Source organism: Trachurus trachurus (assembly GCF_905171665.1).
Source record: "Trachurus trachurus genome assembly, chromosome: 6".
Lineage (NCBI taxonomy): Eukaryota > Metazoa > Chordata > Actinopteri > Carangiformes > Carangidae > Trachurus > Trachurus trachurus.
The window spans coordinates 4278214-4299004 of NC_139897.1; the positions used below are offsets into that span (position 1 = coordinate 4278214).

Here is a 20791-nt window from a genome sequence, read left to right on the forward strand (position 1 = left end):
AATAAAAAACCTAAGAGCACAAATTGACGCATTCCATTATGAAAAAATCAGCTGGGCAAGACAGAGCGAAACAATGGAGGCAGAAATTAAACGGCTAAAACAAAAATTAAATTTAGACAAATGCTACACTTCCACACTGGAAGACTACTGTGGCGATGTTGGTTTTCCAGTGGCAGCTATTAAAGAGGCTGTCATTAGCTCCAAAGGCATAGAGTACTATGATCAAGACGACGGCCCTCTTTGTAATGCTAAGTTTAAACACTTTAGCTCCACTCAAAGCCAAATGAAGACTTGTCTCAAAACAGACAAAATTCCCAAGAAATCTGTCAAAATATCTGTAATGAAAACAGTAAGAAATGCAAACAATGACATCACTACCATTACTCGAGCATTATCATGCGAAGAATGTTCAAGACACAAAGAAGTAGTCGGCATCATGCCTCGCCGCGGGCCCTTTCAAAGTTATTGGGACAAACTAATGCTTCAGGCATCTGTTTACAACCTAGAACCCCGAGATGTGTGGCAAATAGTCTTGCTCACCATTCCAGACGAGTTGCATTCTAAAATCCCCCAAGAACTCAGATCTGGAACAATTCTTGAGAGACAGCTCGGAGAAACCAATAACGGCATCTATTGCCGTCTAAAAGAGGTTTTACTTCAGATGAGAGGACCACCACAGGCCGAGTGGCACAGAATCCTTGAACTTAAACAATCAAATAAAGAAACATTTGAGGCATTTGCAGAGCGTATGTGGGTAGCCTTCAGAGAATACAGTGGGGTGGAAGATTGCAACCGTAACCATGAAATCCTCTTACAAATGCTGCGCAACAATGCTGGACCACACGTTCAGAATGCGTTAGCTCTGGGCGGGGACCCACCTCACAACACATTCAACGCACTCGTTGAATGGGCCACAAAAATAGAACAGAGGTCAGAAACTCTAAAACTGCGTCCCATAGCCGCAACTCAATGGGTAGCTGAAGGAGAAAATAATGTCATCATTTGTGACTATTGTCGTCGTCCAGGCCATAAAATAGAACGCTGTTTCAAACTACATGGTGCCCCACAGTCAAGATCCAAATTCAGAAAAGTAACTGGTACATCTCTGCGAGATCACACAGAAACTACTAACATGAAAGACACAGATGTGAGTGGCCCTTACGCAGACATCCTAGCTGCTCTAGAAAAAATGAAGGAACAAACATAGGGATGCGTGGCCTCCATTGGGAGCATTGTTTCGAGCGGTAACCGTGTAAAAGTAAAATCTAATCTTGGAGGCCGATTAGTTGACATTTTAATTGACACCGGTGCTGCTTGCTCCTGCACAAACATCCCACTACCTCTCACAAATGAGACCATTCAAATCAAAGGAATAGGTAACACTTTAATGACAGCGACACTTACAAAACCAGTCCGACTTGATTTAGGCGCAGTAGTGTTAACCGAGCCATTCTGGTATTTACCTGGAAACAGCGAGGGTACAGTTTTGGGCATGGACATAATGGAAAAGCATGGCTTTGTCATCAACTGTTTGGAAAAACAGATTGAGATTATCACAGAGAAAACAGCTAAGAAAAATTCTGTCAGAAACTGTGCAAGCATTATGTCCATCACCACCCCTGACCCAGTACAACAGCTGATTGATAAACACAGTGACATGTGGGTCAATCATGAACATGATTGTGACCTTCCTGACTTTGAAGTGAGTATTGAGGGAAATCCACCACCCCAAGTTTTGACTGAAGATTTGTGCAAATGTATTACAGGCATGTCCAAATCTCACATGCTAAACTCGCTTCGAAAAGTGAAAGGAACTTCAAACTATCTCCACGAGTGGATCCCACACTTTGCCAGTACTGTAACACCCCTGGGTGCGTTGTCAAAAGGCACGTTAAAGTCCTCTGACATCAAAGACTGGACTAATGAGAATAAAAAAGCGTCCACTGAACCTAAAGGACGTGTTTGTACCACACCAGTCTTACAGATGCCTAAACCACCCAAAAACCAAATAAATGTCACAGATGGATTTCATTGGTCCACTCACCAGTGCCAAAAGGGGGGTACAAAATGGGTTGATGCCAATCCAGCTTGCAAGAATTGTGGCACTGGTCTCAGGGAACCAAATTATCCCTCTGTTTGGAGCACCCTTCTAAATACGATCAGACCGAAACAACCATCTCACACATTTTCCATTGCCATCCCAGGGACTCCTGATGTCAGGAAACTATTCAGAACAACCTGCACACAACTAGGCCATCGAGTCCCACTTATTCACAACTGCACAGGAGATGGATATGGAAATGTTCTGAGGGGCCATGTACACCCAACATCACGCTTCTTCCAAAACACAAATCACAAACATGACCCCCCGGATTAGCACCGGAACCAAATGATAAATTTCAACATTCACTGTAGAGAGAGATCTACCCATCTCCCCACTCATAACAGAGCCAGTTATATGAGTTATCTTCCAAATCTCCATAATCTCACACACAGTTTGTTTTTCATTTAATTTTAATTTCTTTCCAAAAGATTAACCTGTCTGTAAAGACCCCTAGGCATGTCCTAAACGATTTAATTGATAAAGATATCAATTATTCAGAACTGTTCTCTACTTTAATGATGTATAATAACAATGAATGTACTGTATGTTTTGAGTTCTTTGTCACTTTTCCACTTATTCACCCAGAACAGGTTTTTTCCAAATTCCACCACCATATGCGCAATAGGCAGTGTGGTGAAGAATCTGATGATACAATGGGACCGCATCATGGGGTATATGACATTAAGAAACATTGAGACCTTGTTTACTTCTCGCACATGTTGTCATGAAATACAGTTATATAATCTGTACTTGTAACACCCTCAAACCTTTCAAATGATTCCAAGATCATCAACGTCCCGTCTCTACATGGATACTCAGACGCCATCCAGATGTCATACACACAGTGGTGTGTTACCAGTAAAATGAACTCTTCCCTACGGGGTTTGACCTGTCCAGATCATCTACACGCTCAGCACAGTATGCATACACTTGGTGGGACTGGGTGTTCAAGGGATGTGTGATTGCCAACACAGTCATATTCATTGCCACCCTAATCCAGTGTTGCTACATCCGATGTGACCTCCATTCTCTACACAGAGTCACACACACTGCCCTGGAACTCAGCCCCCTGCAACTACCAGATCTGCAAAGACTGAAATTATAGAACTATGGGTGTGGGTATGAACTGTCAATTTTCAATTTGACCCCTATCGTTTTATTCTGTGTTTGTTTTTGTTTTTTCCCAGATGGCTCTCAGGGGCCAAAGGGGGGAAACTGTAAGACAGTCAGACCCCCAGCCTGAAATGTTGTCTCTGAAACAATGGAAGTTTTACCTCAGCCTGGATGTAACCTCTTTGTGTATTTACACCTTTTGGTTATTAGTGATTTAATCAATTATCTTTGTTAGAGTTTCACCATTTGATGACTGTCTCTAATCACTCAAGTGTCTCAGTGCGAGAAGTACAGAGGTGTAGGTGATTCATTGTCATAGTATGAAAAGACCCCCTGATGATCAAAGGTCTCCAGATGCGAATGGTATCTCCATGCAAAGTCCCAATTGTTATGTGAATTAGAGGTGTTTCTGTTCTGGTTGGATATTTAAGGGAAAGAGCAAGAACCTCACTTTGAGTTGATCTGCTTACCAGAGCTCCCACACATCGAGTGTGTTGCATTATCTGTTTCTTAAGTATTGTTACTATTTGCTATAGTTTGTTCATTTTGTACATCACAATAAACTGGAATGTTAACCCTTCATTTCTAATATTGCCTTATTGAGACTTTGTTCTAAATAATTAAGAATCTGTTATTGGATATTTATTTGGTCTTTAGTTATATGGTAAGTTTCATTTGGTAACATTCATACCCTTAACCTCTGAGTTGAATAGAAAAGATTGAGTATCATGTCCTTTAACCATTGAGTTATACTTGATGACCTCTGAATATCTCAACCTAGGTGTCTGGGCTGTTCTTCTATGTTAAGAAGGTCACTGAATAGTTTAAGTCTATATCTGCCATCCCTGAACTAAGTTAGTCTAAAAGATCTTAGTTATATGGTAAGTTTCACTAGGCACTATTCACACCCTTAACCTCTGAGTTGGACAGATAAGATTGAGTATCATGTTATTATACCTCTGAATACTTCAACCCAGTCATCAGGGCTATTCTTCTATGTGAAGAAGGTCACTGAGTGGTTTTAATAATCTATACCATCACTGAACTAAGATTGATTCCAGATTTCTTAACAATAGAATTGATTCTTAAAATATTTATATTTTAAATGATTGATTAACTTTTAACTTTTAAAGAGTAAAGTTATTTTTAAATGGAGTCAGATTAAACAAGTATTTACTTTACTTTATTTTGAAAACCTCATCTTAACACCGGAAAGACAAAACACGTATTGGGGAGATATTGTTAAATATTGATGAATATTTCCTCCCCTACATTACACCTGGTAAACTTTGAGATCTAATGTTTGATACAGAAATGTTATTCATGTTGGCAATCACATATATTCATGTAACATAGTATGTCTACAATAGACATACATTATTGTATGGAATATACTGATATGGCCATAAATAAAATTTCTTTATGAATAAATTACATATTTGTATCTATTTTCAACATGTATTAAATTTTTGCATGGGCTGTCTGAGAAAAAAATCTGCAATCATTTATTTTCAATTGGCACATAACTTTGATTGAAGAGAATATTTAACATGTATCAAAATCATTTGACAATTACATTACAAAGAAAAGTGCACTATAGTTCTATTAAGTTCTATTAAGGCACTTAAAACTGCCAACTCTTGTCTATAGGAGGTAGAGGTGACATGATTGAGGTGTATAAACTTGTACATACGTAAAATATATGACCCCACAGTGGAGCCGGTTGTTAGTTTCTGGAATAATAGTTATGAGCTAAGAGGGAACTCCTTAAAACTCCTACCAAAAAGGTGTCATTGTGACAAAAGAAAATATTTTTTTGCACTCAGAGCTGTAAGAGTCTGGAACGAGCTTCCTGAGGACGTAGTACAGGCTCGGTCAGTGAACTCTTTTAAAAATAGACTCGATCAATGTTGGTCAAACAAGGACTTTTTATATAATTACAGGGCAAAGGTATGAATTATTTTTGTTTTGTGTTTGTTTCTTTCTCTTTCTTGTTTTTGTTTTTTTTTGTAGTTTTCTTGAGATTTTTGGGGATTATTCTGTTATATGTATTTTAGTGATTATGTATGGGTTGGTATATTTGTGTTTAATTTTTGTATGTTGTTATTTATTTGAGTCTGATGGAAAGGATATATATCCTGTATCAGATATTTTTCATTAAATTTCATTAAATTAAATAGTGAAACAGTTAAATTGTAAATCTAATTTGCTTATTTTAACTCTGTTGTCTACATTTCTTATTGTCCAGCTTTAAGGAAAATCTTTTAGAAACATAAACAATGATCAACAATGAATGAACAATGAATTATTAAAATTCATGGTTCACCATATCAACTGACGGCTAATTTTGAAGACTGGCTTCATTTCATGGACATCTGTGTTTCAGCATACCAACATCTACAGTTTGGTAGCAGATTAGGAAGCTTAATCAATATAACAGTAGTGTGAGCGTTGCTCTCCGGGTGAATGTCCTCAGCTCCTCCCTGTGTAACTTCACCTACAGTGGGAGGTGGAGCTCACTGACTCTAATGTCCTTTCGTCCGCCTGCTCCTTGTCATCCACCGTTTTACAGTAAAAAAAGACATTTTTTTGTCCTTCAGCTTCAGACCACTTTCTCTTTGTCTACATCACAGTACAACACTGCTCGGCTGCCCTACTTTTTAATACCACTGCTGTTACTGATACATGTGCGTTTTTATTGGCTGATTTCTCACAGCAGGATATGATGAGATGAAGCCTGGTGGATGTTCATTTAAGATATTAAATGTCTTGTCATGGTTTGTGTCTCACATTCCCTGTGTGTTTTGAAGTTCAGTATGCTGTCTTCCTGTGTGCTCCCTCCTGTGATAACCTCATTTGTCTCACCTGTGTTTGATCACCACACCTGTTTCTCATTCCCTTGTGTATCAAACTCTGTTTTCCCATTGTCTTTTGTTGGATCGTCTGCATTTGTCCCTGTGCTCTATGTTCCTGTGTTCCAGCCTGGTTTACCTGCAAGTTCTGAATGAGTTTAATAAATTAGCTTTTGTTTCACTGCACCGGTTTGTGTTTGTGTCTGCATTGTGGGTCCAGTTTCCCTATAATCCCTGACAACTCTAATCAATTCAGAAATTCAAAAGGTCTCTAAATCAAAGCATTCCACATTGCAGCATTAGGTTTTGTAAGATGTAGCACCAAAAGACACTGCTGACAATATTGTACATTGTAATAACAGATACTGGATTGACTCTGGTGTCTGAAAAGTGTTTCTTGTGACCCTGTACAAAGCTACACAGCTGGGCTACTGCAGGTGATGTGCCATTTGTATAACGACTGTCTCACACAAACCCCACATCGAAACACCTGAACTATCCCTTTAAGATGATATTGCTCTCTTAAAGCTCCATACAGTCTAAAGGTAGATGTTTATATTAAATATCCATACATTATAAAGGTAGAGGTCCATGGATAACGTGATAATAAAGCAGGTTTAGGTTCTCTATTAAACCATTTCTCAAGGCTGTCACTTTGTGATGTCACAACAACGCAGTTTCCCTGACTATTTACCTGTATTTATATCAACCTAACCCTATTTGTATTAGATCACTCAGAAAACAGTTGGCCAGTCTGATTTGCTCAGTGCCTTTGTTGTTACTAGAGCTACAGAGAGAAGCCTTAGAGGGGAGGTGTAAAATTACACTGAGATGGTTTTTACCTACAACCACAAATACATTTTCTTTTGGACCAACACTTGGAATAAATCACAGAAGAAAATGAAAATATGGAGCTTTAACTGTTTTCCTGATTGTCTGATATGTGCTCACTAATAAGCTGTGGGGCTGAATTGGGCAGTGCATCCTGAGTATTCAAGACAGCAAATAACATACATCATATAGTTAAGAATACAGGTTTAAAGTTTTATTTTGGAGGCTGACTGTTGGTGGTACAGGAGAACACAGTGGTGCAGGGTCACTGTTTCCTTCAATAAGGACAGACTTGGTGTGTCTGTCTGCATGTATGCAGGACTGAATCGCTGCTGTTTGGTGGATGTCTGACCACAAAACCCACATCACATGGAGGCAGAGCCAGGACTGCCTAGAAGCAGATCATATAAAAATAAAGTTCTCTGTAAGTTCAAAGACGCAGCAGAAATAAAGTCTGAGCTCTACGGCAGGACAACGATCTTCTTCTCCAGCTTCTGTTCAGGGAAGATGAAGCTCCTCATTACGTCATCCAGCTCCTCCAGGGCCAGCTGGGCATGCAGCACGGCAACGTCATCTGGGTCCGAACGCACGACCCACTTCAGAGCCCGGTACAGGTCCAACAGAACATCCCTGAGAACCTGCAGACAGAGAAGCGGAGGCAGAGGTTTCTTCACACTGGTCTGCAGACTGGGGCGGATGCTTCCAACAGACACAGTGTTGTCTATGTTCACCTTTGTGGGTAATTACGCAATGGACACAACTTCGTATACAACTAACTTACAACTAAATTCAGTTTAATGCAACATATTTTATTGAGAGAGAGTTCAAGATAGATTGATTCCCAAATACATTTATTTGTAAGCCTTTAAATGTTGACGACAAAAAACCCTGGAGGGACTTTTATTCTGAAGCAGAATAGAGAGAGAGAGAAGAGAGATTAGCACTGACTGCAGCACCTCCAACTCCTCCAGTATCTCCACCCTCCAATGCCTTTAACACCTGAGCCAGGTGAATCACTCTGGTCGTGATTATAATTATCACTGACTTGTGTAAAAGCCACTGAGTTTGTTGGGTTGTGCTGCCATCAGTTTCACCAGCTGCGCTTTTGTTGAATTTCTGACAAAGTAGCTTCATGACTGTTTGCACACTAAATGTTGCCAAATCAATCCTTTTTATAACCACAATAGCAAATGCTCTGCATCTATCCTCAGGAATCACATTTCTTAGACTTTTAGTGGATAGATGAACTCCCTGACTCCTGCTCTGCCTCTGTTTGCCTTTCAGCCTCCTCCTCCTCCTCCTCCTCCTCCTCCTCCACCACACCTGGCCAACTCCTCTCCTCTGTGACCTCAGCATTGTGCTCCGGTCGCTGCTCTGTCCCTCTCATCTGCGCTCCTTCAATCTGTGTCATCAGGCCGGTGCAGCTGGTGCTGCCCTGCTCCAGCTGTTCCAGTAATGACAGGACCTGGCCTGAGACCAGCAGCTGGACAACTGACTGCAGTCGTGGCAGTGGCTCAAGAGCCACATCACACTGGAGCCAGCAGCCAGCAGCTCACATGTAGGTGTGTTTCAACTCAGCCTCCACGGGAGCGACAGTGAAATTATTTACTACTTTCAAAGACTCAAACTAACAATGAATTGATTCTTCTACGTGCTGATTCCAGTGAATCTAGTGTCCAGTCTAAGAGAAGTGAAACCTGTTGCTGCTGACAGCAAGGTGACAGGTGGTAAACAGGTGAGTAAAGACTTCTGTTTTCGCACTGTGCCAATTTGGGATGTACGCGGGATGTGAGCACCTGATTCCATTTCTAATGTGATTTCATGAGTGAAAACACTGAAAAACATTTGCAATGATCACATGGATTTCTACTGATAATAAAACCGGGACGAGTTTATAGAATTGATTTAGTTAATTCCCAGATTGTCACAGACTTAAAACATTGTACACATTTAATATAGTGTATAATTCTACTGATGACTACAGGTGAAGTGGGACTAGATTAGAGGACCTGAGCAGGAGGATTAAAGCCTTAAGAACGGGACAGAACAGGTAAAGGTAAAGGTAAAGGTAAAGGTCCTTTATTTGTCACATATACAGCTAGTACAGTGAAATTCTTTCTCTGCATTTAACCCATCCCTGAGGAGCAGTGGGAACAGAGAGAAATGCCTCCAACAGTTTGTCTTGAAAAGTTCCTCCAAGTTATATTTGGCTGTTTTCATTTGTTATAGTGACGGAGAACAGTGACTGTGTGTCTTCGATCAATTATAAAGCTCATCATTATGTATCCACACACCTGCTCTGACCTCTCAATCAGACGTGGTGTGACTACTGACCTAAATACACTACACTTATTGAATGCTGAGCGGAGGCATTGGTAGACTGGCTGTTTGTAATACATAAGAACCCATCTGTGGTTGTAACATTTACACTCATTTTAAGTTGTACACTGCCCGGGTTAATGACCAAAAACCTGCAACACACACACACACACAGATGGAATAATACCAGTTGTAAAAGCCCACAGGATCTGACAGGGAGGACAAACACTCTGGGAAAATGGATGGATTCAGTTTAACCTGAAGGTCAAAGGGGAAATGACTGACGGCAAGGCAAAGGGCATGTGAAACGGATGATGTCAAAGTGTATGGGGGTTAAAGGATAATTTCCGTTTTTTACAACCTAGACCTTATTTCTAGCGTATAATGCGAGTACTCGGGGCAGCGCAATGCAGCCTCTAAATAACACATTATCCGCCGCAAAACTCGTTCATTTCACAAATATTTAGTTAGGATACACGACTAGTGCTATTCCCCTCTGAGTCCGGGGTTAGCTGTTATCAACATCCGGGGTCTGTAGGTTGACCTATTGACCTCTGACCTGGATGATGTCATCTTTGACCGCTGCCCGGCACGGCTTGTTGCTACCGCTAATGCTACAGTTCGTTTCTGCGTGTTTCTGACTTGTCAGAACAAAAAGGCAGCTGGATGAAGTTCAGCTTCCACAGGCTTCCTCTCCTCAACCTGGACTCACTAAAGCTCCGGCTAGTTGAGATAAAAATGGACTTGAATGCCGAAGCGGAATGATTATTATCAGAATGAGCCGGGCAGCGGTCGGAGATGACATCATCCAGATCAGAGGTCAGTAGTCAACCTACAGACCCTGGATGTTGATAACAGCTAACCCCGGACTCAGAGGGGAATAGCACTAGTGTATCATAACAACATATTGGCGAAATGAACGAGTTTTGCGGCGGATAATGTGTTATTTAGAGGCTGCATTGCGCTGCCCCGTGTTCTCGCATTATACGGATATACGCGCCGCTCCACTGGGGCTAATTTCGTCAAAACGACTCCAAATGACACCAAACTTGTCTGGGTGAGTAAATGATCGTATTTTATGCTAGAAATAAGGTCCAGGTTGTAAAAAATGGAAATGATCCTTTAATACATACTCAGTTTCAAGTGTGTGTACCTGGGTGGTTTTGTTGCTGAGGCCTCGCAGCAGCAGGACGATCACATGGACAGCAGCTCTTCTCACCTCCGCCTGCTTCTCTGTCTTTATCAGAGCAGTGAGACAGGAGCTCAGCTACACACACACACACACACACACACACACACACACACACACACACACACACACACACACACACACACACACACACACACACACACACACACACACACACACACACACACACACACACACACACACACACACACACACACACACACACACACACACACACACACACACACACACACACACACACACACACAAGTGACAAATTAAAAAACTGTTGGAAATCATCTCAAGGTTAGGAATCATCAGGATCTGGGTTATGAGATAATAAGCACCCACTGTCAGCCAAACAGCCGACTACTCATTGAAGTCCAGCGGCTACTTACTTGATTATTTACATATATATTACTAATTTGTGATTCTAATCAAATTAAATCTTAAGAAGTTGCTGTTCACTGTGTGTTGCACCACATGAGCCTCCACGTGCTCTATATGAATGTGACTCAGCAGCGGTGGTGTCGTCCTCATCCGAGGAGCAGTCAGCTCTGCATTGTCCAGAAACACTACACAGACGTTTATGGACTTGTGATTACTACTTTGAGCATTGACTTGGAGCTGGCTGGAGATGTGGATTGCTTTTGTCTTCTCACCTCTTGAGCCAGTGGTCCAACAGCAAAGTCCAGTCTCTGACACAGCTCCCCCAGGTTGGACAGACTGCTGGCCCGGACAGTTTGGTCTGGATTCCTGGTTGCTTGCAGGAAGACACCAACCAAAGGGAAGCCGAGGTGGGGTGCCAGCTCTCCTGTAAGGAGGAAGAGAGTGGAGGGAAACTGTTCAGGTTCTGAAAATGCAGCTACAGTGGAATAAATACAAAACTAACTGTTTAAATAATATAATATATAATATGATTAATATCATCGTCTGGAATAAAAATAGACCATCATCAGCACATTAAGGCTGTACCATGTTACATAAGATATGGAAATGTCAGTATGTCTTTATAAATAAACTCTAAGATTATTATCAGAAAAAGCAAACATTATTTGTCAGGCTTTAACACCAAAAAGTAATTCATGAACAATCTGATTTGAAGGACTTTAAATATATAAAGTTAAATATATCAATGAATTTAAACAAACATAACATGAGTCATCCACATATCTCTGCAAAGAGTTATGGATGCGAACAGCACGATCTGACTTGATGCACATCATATTTGGTAAAACACGGTTAGTGCTTCCTGAGCCTTTAGCCATGCTAGCAGCTCTGTCTGGTTTTGGTAGGCTTTTTTTCATGGACAGGAAAGTTGGAGAGAGACAGGAAGTGGGGAGACAGATAGAGGGGGAAATGATACAGCCTCTTATGTATATTTTACTCTTTGTGTCACTGACTGGGACACTTTTTTCTAGTTTTGTCATTTTGACCTACAAATCTTCCTGTCTCCAACATGAACTTACAAAGTGACCAGTCATATCCACTCATTTATCCTTCATTACTAGATAATGGCATTAAGAGTTCACTAATTACGTAGCCTGTGTTTATGTGATTTTTCCTGATGCCATCATCTTCAGACCAGAGCCCTTCACTACAATATGTCCATTCAAGAGAGAAGAAAGGATCATTTAAAAAATGCAGAATAAACAAAGATCCTACTGAGTACTGTAAAACCTTTTTTAGTGAAGAGGAGTGAGGACAGGTTAACAGATGGATCCAAAAGTGAAACCACAGCCCAGATCAGCTCAGAGAAAAAGACACTCTAGCGGATTCCTGTGTGTGTGTGTGTGTGTGTGTGTGTGTGTGTGTGTGTGTGTGTGTGTGTGTGTGTGTGTGTGTGTGTGTGTGTGTGTGTGTGTGTGTGTGCGTGTGTATGAGAAAAGTGGACCACAAGAGGAGCTTAGTGAAAGCAGCACAGACACCAGAAGAAAAAGCTTTCAGTTTAATCCAGCCTGTTAACTCCACATCTTGACACAAGACTGATATTGTTGTTTACAGTGTAGTCATATTCAGTTTAACAGGCTGAGTTTGTGTGCAACACAGGCAGACACACAAAGAACAGAACCAACTGCTAACTCCAGCTGCTGCTGCCAAGCAGCAGGGAGGAGAGCCAGACGCCTCCATGGAGACAACACAACCAGCTGACTGACTAGTAGTAGTAGTAAGACCTGCCTGACCTCCATGTGTCTGGAAATCACAGTCCTGATCAGCCAGTTCAAGCGCCAAGAACTTCATCACTATCACAAGATTCAAACCCACAACACGCACAGAGCCAGATACTCGAGAGGGAGACACACACATACACATTTATCTCCAATGGACATGTCATGGCTCTAATAGACACAGTGATTCTCTTTCATTAGGTCTGAGTGAGTGTGAGTCAGCAGGAACCTGCACACATTCACATACGCACGCACACAAAAACACACTGATGCAACACTTCCACAAATGTCAGGATTTTATGTGTTTAGTCTATACAGCTCCTTCCCGCATATGTAAATAAACTTTATGTCTGGGAAACGTCCTTCGGTGCACAAATCTTTTCTTTCAATAAATCCTCTGCCCATTGTTGCAAAGTGAGGGAGCCTGCAAGTGCTTCTCTGCAAGAGCAATAAGGCAACTAGGAGCAAACCAAAGCAGCGACAAACAATCATTTATTCAACATTTACTTGACCAGGCGAGTCAATTAAGAAAACCCTCTTATTTACAAATGACAGCCTGGCAAAAGGCAAATCTTTGCCACTTGGGGGGCTCCACACAAACACAGAGGCTCTCTGGATGTCTGTGCAGCAAACTGAAGTTCTATCCAATCTCTCAGCAAGGATATAAACCCCCCGATTGTTTCAGGGAAGTGGTACGATGGCAATCTGGCAGATAAAACAAGAACGGAGAAGAAAAAGAAAGAAGCCCAAATAGGGTTTTCTATCAGGGATAGGTTCTGATACACAGGGTCCCTTCTGAGCAGAGGTCTGCATGGAAAACAAGTCTGCACTGTGGCCTTTGTGTGTGTGTGTAGCGGCTGTACTGTATGCTGATATCTGTGCACCACTGACAAATATATGTCAGCATGTATAGCACAAAAATAAACAGACATATACTGACATTCTTACAATTCTTACCACTCACAAACTATTATCAATTTGTTTTGGCTAAATGCTGTCAGGTCAAAGGTCAGATGTTATCTGACTTCTGTTTATGGACAAATAGCAACAAGTTCTTTTTGAATAGCTTCTTAATGTGATTATTTTTTCTCTTGAGATGAGTAACAAGCTGCCATTTGTCTCAATAACACCATGAAATAACTGCATGCTTACCATTTAGACATGGGGCCTCCCGTCACTCAACATGGTGTACATTTTAAGTGCATGAATGAATTGATTTGACACCTCATTAGGTTGTCTACGTAAACATACTACATGCTCTGTGCAAGTTTTAGACATGCCTTCAGAAATAGTGACATTTTAATTATCAACTGACTCTTTACAAAGTACAGCAAACAGATTAAGTCTGAATCTAATCAATATTCAGTGTGGCGCCTCCTTGCCTGTTAAGGAGTTATTTTCGAGTTTTGCTATTGCAACATAACCAAAGATCGAATCAACAGCTTTTTCCTTACTGGTCGCCATCGAAAGGAAATGTTGTGGTTCATAATCAAACTTCATTGAGTACCAATGTTGACTCTTCTTTTATTGAAGTTAGCATCTAATCGGCTAGCCTCTGCCCATCTCTTCACTTTCAACAATTTCAATAGCAAGTCACTATAGCCTCCAATCTGCCCTGAAGATGGAGCTGCTCAGAGGACAAATTATAACCTCCTGATATTATGAAGATAGATACCAATGGCTGAAGCTCTTGTCTGTGTCCAGTTTGGAGGCAGAAAAAAAAAAAATAGCTGTTTTAAAACAGCAGAAATTTTCCACACTCACACAACTTTTCAAGGTACCAAATTTACAAGGAAGACGTTTCCAGTATCTTTTGCAATAGTTCCTCTATGGACTTCTCAGTTCCTTCTATCTCTTCATGTTATATACTAATGACAACCCTTTTACAGGGCTCCTTGTGGTCGTCACGCTGCAGGATCACTTCTCAGATGCTTCCTTATTGGTGCTGTTCAATGGAAAAGAATCTAAACATCTATAGACTCAGAGCCTAAACTGTGCACATTTCTGTAGATCTGGTTGCAAAATGCTTCGAACATGGTCACCAGCTCAAGTTTGTCTTAAGTTTGTCTACCAGCGCTGTTCATTGTTGAAAAACAAGGTGAAGGACACTGCAGTTGCACCATGTAAATAAGCTATACATGTTGTGACTGCAGTGTGACACATCTACAGGACCTATAGTCAACTGAGTCATTGTTAACATGAATGAACATTTTGAAGAATGCATCTTAAAGCAGAAGTAAGTGGAATATTTATGTTAATATAAGTCTTAAATAGTTCTATCTTCCAACAACAATCACTTCTATAGAGTGTTTGGTCTGAAACACGGGTCTGTCAGTCACTCTGCTCTGCTGTAAGCCGAGGAGAAAACTTTCCTTGTATCCTACAACCTTTATCCAATGAGGAGAGAGAACGGCATAAAGGGGCGGTCCTCTCTGTGTGTGCAGCCAAGGGATGCGCGTGAATGTGGTGACGTAGGGACGAGGGCGGGGACTGCTAACTCCATCGGCTGACAAGAAGTTAGCCAAAACCACCGGATCGCTTACTTCTGCTTTAAGGTCAGTGAGGACAGTGCAGAGCTGCAAAATGGGAACAGTAACTTTGGCCTTGGAGGGTTTCGTAGATGTAGTTGAAATCATGTTCTGATTCATCCGGTTCATCCATCTACACAGAGATGGAGTAGTAAAACCACAGCTGTGATAGCAAAGATTGCTAGATAGTCAGTTTACTTTGATCTCAATACAGTCATGATGGCAACAACATCTTTGTGCCTGGCTGATGGATGTGTACCAAGAAACAGGCATGTAAAAACCCCTCTAAAATCAATATTTGATGTTTTATACCAAATGCAAACAAAATGCGACAGTGATACTCAGTTTCTTCAGCAGGCATCTTCATGACATAGTTACGGCTTGTTTTACCAACATGTATCATGTTTTACCAACATTAATACCTTTGCTTTTCATGTATATGTAGTGAAAATGGGACTATCTGCAGATGAGTAACAGCATACACAATATAAGTCTTTGTTGCTTCTAACCTTCTGTTTCTATCTTTAAGCTGCATTCATATATAACAGATTTCAAAGCACTGCAATCAAAACAATATTTCATGGCCAATACAAAAATGATAAATGAGGAAAAAGTAGAACTATTTACTTTGCAGTCAAAAGTTTTGGAGGTGAAATGTAAATGGCCTGAAATCAAAAGTTTTTCAATTTTAAACCATAAAACGCCATGAGACACTTTCTCTCTACTCTGTCAGTTTTTGATGCACCTTCTTTGTTTTCTTTGCTTACCCATAGCTCTGCTCGCCCTCATCAGGACTTCTCCCAGTTTGAGGCGGGTTTCCAGGGAGTGCTCCTGGTTGGATGTGGGCAGGGAGGGACCATGTTGAAAGTCTTTCAGGAGCCTTTCCAAGATCTTCTCAGGGTAGCAATCAGCCAGTACAGCAAGACCTAAAGACAGTTTACACTTAGTCCATCTGCCTTCAGGAGAACTCACCACTGTCTAATGTAGCTCTGTCGATCGATTATCAGAAGAAAAATAATCAATATTAGTATCACATTGGGCCAAACGGCATCATTATATTACCTTGAATAGCTGACAGGTAGATGAATGAGTCCTCATGCTCCAGGTTTTCTAAGAAGAGCTGGAGAAAACAGACAGGCTGCATCAGTAATGACCCTACGTTTCTGTTTCTACTCACTGGGAATATTCTGCCAGTGCTCTGAGAAAAAACATGAAAAAATGGATCCTGCCAATACAAGAAAAAGCGGATCAATACTGGCACAGAGAATACATTAAAAACAATAAGACCAAAATAATAAGATCAAATGGAATAAATCAAACAACAGTCCTGTGTGCTTTAAGGGCCCTTGAAGGTTTGAGTGGGTGAGGGGAAAATGGAAGGGGAGTGTAAAAACAATGGGCTGGAGTGTGGGGTGAAGTGTGGGATGTGATGATAGAACATATGAAAGGTGGCCTGTACAGTATTGGAGAACTCAACCCAACCGTGAAAAACAGAGATGAGAAAAATCAATGACAGTAACCGGTGTGGGTTGAAGGTTATCTGAGGTGCGCACAGTGGGGGGCTTCTAATTACAGAGAATATGAGATGAGCTTTTATCCTTTCGTGCACATTCCACCTTAACAAGTCCCCAGAGCATATACCATTGTTCCTCCTGGCCCCCCTGGGGAAGGGAGTTCAACCGCCTTATTTATTATACATGCTGGCTCAGGATGTCCCAGGAGGCCCAGAGAAAACCTCCACCTCCACTGTCCTGATGGACACATGCAGGACACTCTGCAAGAGCACAGTGTCTGAAAGGTAGCTTCAGCAACACAGCCTTTACCTCAACCAAGCAAAATCCACCATGGCTGTATAGTGGAATTTACCATCAATAGCCATGAATTTAATAATTAAAAGGTCTCATCATCTATAAAGGTAAATGTTCATATTAAAGATCCATTAAGAATAATGGTAGACGTCCATGTATCTTGTGATTATGAAGCAGGTCTCGGTTCTATACTAATACTTTGACGGTATCAAAGTTTCAGTCACAAACTGAGCCTTAAAACCAGCCGTTGGGACTTCTGTAACTTTGTGATGTCACAACACAGGACTAACCTAGCCCCGCCCACCGTGATTCACCGTTAGGTGTTGTTTGTCTAAAATTTTGATATATGTTTATTTGATCACTCGTAAAATAGTCAGCCAATCAGACAGAAAAATACAGAAAAGCGTTAACCTGTAATTTACTGACATTACTTGACATACAGCGGGGAAAATAAGTATTGAACACGTCAACATTTTTCTCAGAAAATATATTTCTAATTGAGCTATTGACATGAAATTTTCACCAGATGTCGGCATCAACCCAAGTAATGCACACATACAAAGAAATCCAAACATTAATGTCCATAAATTAAGTTATGTGTAATAAAGTGAAATGACACAGGGAATAAGTATTGAACACATGAAGAAAAGGAGGGGCAAAAAGGTATGGAAAGCCAAGAAAGCAGCTGGAGTTTGTCAGTATTTAGAATGTAATCCTGTCTCCTATCAGTGCAAAGTAATATCTGCTGGTTTAGTCCTGATTGATGCCTTTTAAAAAGGTGTCTCACCACCAAGGTGTCAGACAATAAGTATTGCATGATGGGCAATGGCAAAGAGCTGTCTAAGAGCTGTCTAAAGACCTACGCAACCAAAGATTTCAGACAGAAGAGTCAAAACAATAATCAGAAGGGTTCCCTAACAGTCCAGGACCACTGGTGGAGAGCTTCAGAAAGACCTGGGATCAGCAGGTACAGTTGTTTCATAGAAAACAATAAGTAATGCACTCAACCGCCATGGCCTCCATGCAAGCACACCATGCAAGACATGGCGGTTGAGTGCATTACTTATTGTTTTCTATGAAACAACTGTACCTGCTGATTCCAGGTCTTTCTGAAGCTCTCCACCAGTGTCCTGGACACGTTAGGGAACCCTTCTGATTATTGTTTTGACTCTTCTGTCTGAAATCTTTGGTTGCGTAGGTCTTTAGACAGCTCTTAGACAGCTCTTTCACTGCAAAAATTCAAAATCTTACCAAGAATATTTGTCTTATTTCTAGTCAAAATGTCATTTCTAGTCAAAATAAATCTCATTATACTTAAAATAAGACTCATCACATTTAAAAAGTAGCTTGTTTTTAGACACTTTTTAATTTTTTCAAGCAAATTTTCCACTTTAAATAAGTAGAAAAATCTGACAGTGGAGGAAGTTTTTCTTTCTTATTACAAGCACAAAAAACTTGCTTCACTGGCAGATTTTTCTACTTATTTCAAGTGAAAATTTGTTTGGAACAAGTGAAAATGATCTAAAAACAAGTTCATTTTTAGGTGATGAGTCTTATTTTAAGTGGAAAGAGATTAGTTTTGACTAGAAATGAGACATTTTGACAAGAAATAAGACAAATATTCTTGGAAAGATTTTGAGTTTTTGCAGTGTTGCCATTGCCCATCATGCAATACTTATTGTCTGACACCTTGGTGGTGAGACACCTTTTTAAAAGGCATCAATCAGGACTAAACCAGCAGATATTACTTTGCACTGATAGGAGACAGGATTACATTCTAAATACTGACAAACTCCAGCTGCTTTCTTGGCTTTCCATACCTTTTTGCCCCTCCTTTTCTTCATGTGTTCAATACTTATTCCCTGTGTCATTTCACTTTATTACACATAACTTAATTCATGGACATTAATGTTCGGATTTCTTTGTATGTGTGCATTACTTGGGTTGATGCCGACATCTGGTGAAAATTTCATGTCAATAGCTCAATTAGAAATATATTTTCTGAGAAAAATGTTGACGTGTTCAATACTTATTTTCCCCGCTGTATACCTATTGGTTCCAAACAGTTCACTGCATCATGTAAAACACGTAGCTGTGGTCTATGATCCTGAAAGTGAAACAAAGACTACAGCCTGTACTGCTGGTGATGGAAAAGCACAGTCCCACTTGACTCAGCGCTCTGTTGGCACGGACCTTCAGTGTGTCAGTGCACAGAAGAGATAACAGGATTCTCACAGAGGGAACATCTATCAGGCCTGCAGAGGCTGGCAATACCAAGTAAAGATGAATAACACCACACTGGTAATGTGGGGAGTACAAGAAAGGCCAGCACCTCTGGATGCACAGAAAAATGAGGCCTTACTGTTGCTATGGATGCTGTGTTTTTTTCCATTAAGCCAATGTCTTTTTTGGACTAAAAGTAAAGGTTAACATTTGTGTATCAGTATTTTTCAGTGCACCCTAATAATTAACCAAAAACTGAAACATAGGCAAAAAAGTTGAAGTAAATAATCAAGTAACCCACCGTGAGCACTTTCTCCTGGGCCTGGACGGCCTCTGGCTTTTGATTTTGCACCATCTGTGTCAGGACCCTCAGGGCACACGCTCTGGTTGGCACATCTGGGTCACATGCCTGCAGCAGCCAATCAGAAAAGGACTCGGTAGCAGAGCCAGGGACACTCGTGCCAGAGGTTCTTCCTCCACCTTGTGGAGTTGTCCCTGCTGCAGACCCTCCAGAGGACACTGGCTGTCTGCTGTTGGTGCTGCTAGGTGTCTTACTGTCTGGAGGAGACGACTGTGGACGAGTCTGTTCAGCTTTCACCTTTTTCTTTTTCCTACAAGACTCAGTGTTGCTCCTCTCCGTTTCTTCAGGGTGTCTGGAGGCCTGAGGAGCAGCAGTGAGGTTTTCAGGCCTGCAGGCACCGTGAGTGGCAATGACAGTTCTGAGGTTGGATGCCAGCTCCTGGACCACACAGTGCTTCTGAGACAGAGTCTCCAGAGGTGAGAGCAACCGCCACATAGAAGAGTACTCCTCTGCACTTAGCTGGAGATGAAAGAGGGGAGAGGAGAGTGAGCAGTGACTAGGGATGGATACCTTTTGCATTTGAATCGATACAGTATCGATACCCGGTACCTGGGAACCCATACCTGTACCAATCGGTACCTGTTTTCGGTACTTTTTGTGTGTGTGGTAATTAAAAAAATAAAAATAAAAACGTCTGAAATTTGAATATTTACCTCTTAGGGCCAAGATATACTTGCTGTAAACTACGCGTACGCGAGCTGCCGCGCGTATCCTGCGTCGCGTCACCTCGCGTCGATATGTGCGTTCGGTCGCAGGCGACGCTTCAAACGGACGCAGGATACGCGCGGCAGCTCGCGTACGCGTACTTTACAGCAAGTATATCGAGGCCCTTAACAACATCACAGCTCCTCAGCCTTTAGGAGTATTTTATGTTTTAGGGATGGGCAATGATTTTCATATAATGGAATGGAATAATCATTCAATGAAACAAAAAAAAGTTTATGAGACTATCGTCTTGTCTGAAAAAATGTCAGTTTTTACTGTGGAAAATGAGAAACACGGAGAGACTCCTACAGCCATCAGAAAGCTCTGTGTGAAACTTTGTCAAAAACCCCCCCCAAAAAATGAAACTGCAGTGCAAACTCTGCAACATGTGGACTTCACGTTTTGACGAGAGGAGAGTGGGAGACTTCATCCTCGTTTAGATGTGCTCTCATTACGTGACGAGGACTTGAATGGCGCCACTGTGATGAGAAGCGGGACTCGGGACCGGACCGCTTCGGTACGAATTATCACAACAGTCCGTTCTTCACGTTTAAAACGACGGGCTGGTGCTACCGCTTCTCCGCCTCTCA

The 20791-nt window shown here is 41.3% G+C and overlaps 1 protein-coding gene across 2 annotated transcripts in view; it reads right to left on the bottom strand.

The window, feature by feature from the left end:
• Positions 1–7089: 7089 nt before the first annotated feature.
• tango6 (transport and golgi organization 6 homolog) overlaps positions 7090–20791 on the bottom strand; it is a 34267-nt gene continuing 20565 nt past the window's right edge. For both annotated transcript variants that reach the window (XM_083973745.1, XM_083973746.1), the window contains exons 13-18: positions 19437–19955; positions 16167–16224; positions 15872–16030; positions 11071–11222; positions 10373–10486; positions 7090–7538 (exon numbers count right to left, since the gene is read on the bottom strand). In XM_083973745.1, coding sequence (XP_083829871.1) covers positions 7362–7538; positions 10373–10486; positions 11071–11222; positions 15872–16030; positions 16167–16224; positions 19437–19955 — 1179 coding nt within the window. In that variant the 3' untranslated portion in view covers positions 7090–7361. The remainder of the gene's footprint in view (positions 7539–10372; positions 10487–11070; positions 11223–15871; positions 16031–16166; positions 16225–19436; positions 19956–20791) is intronic.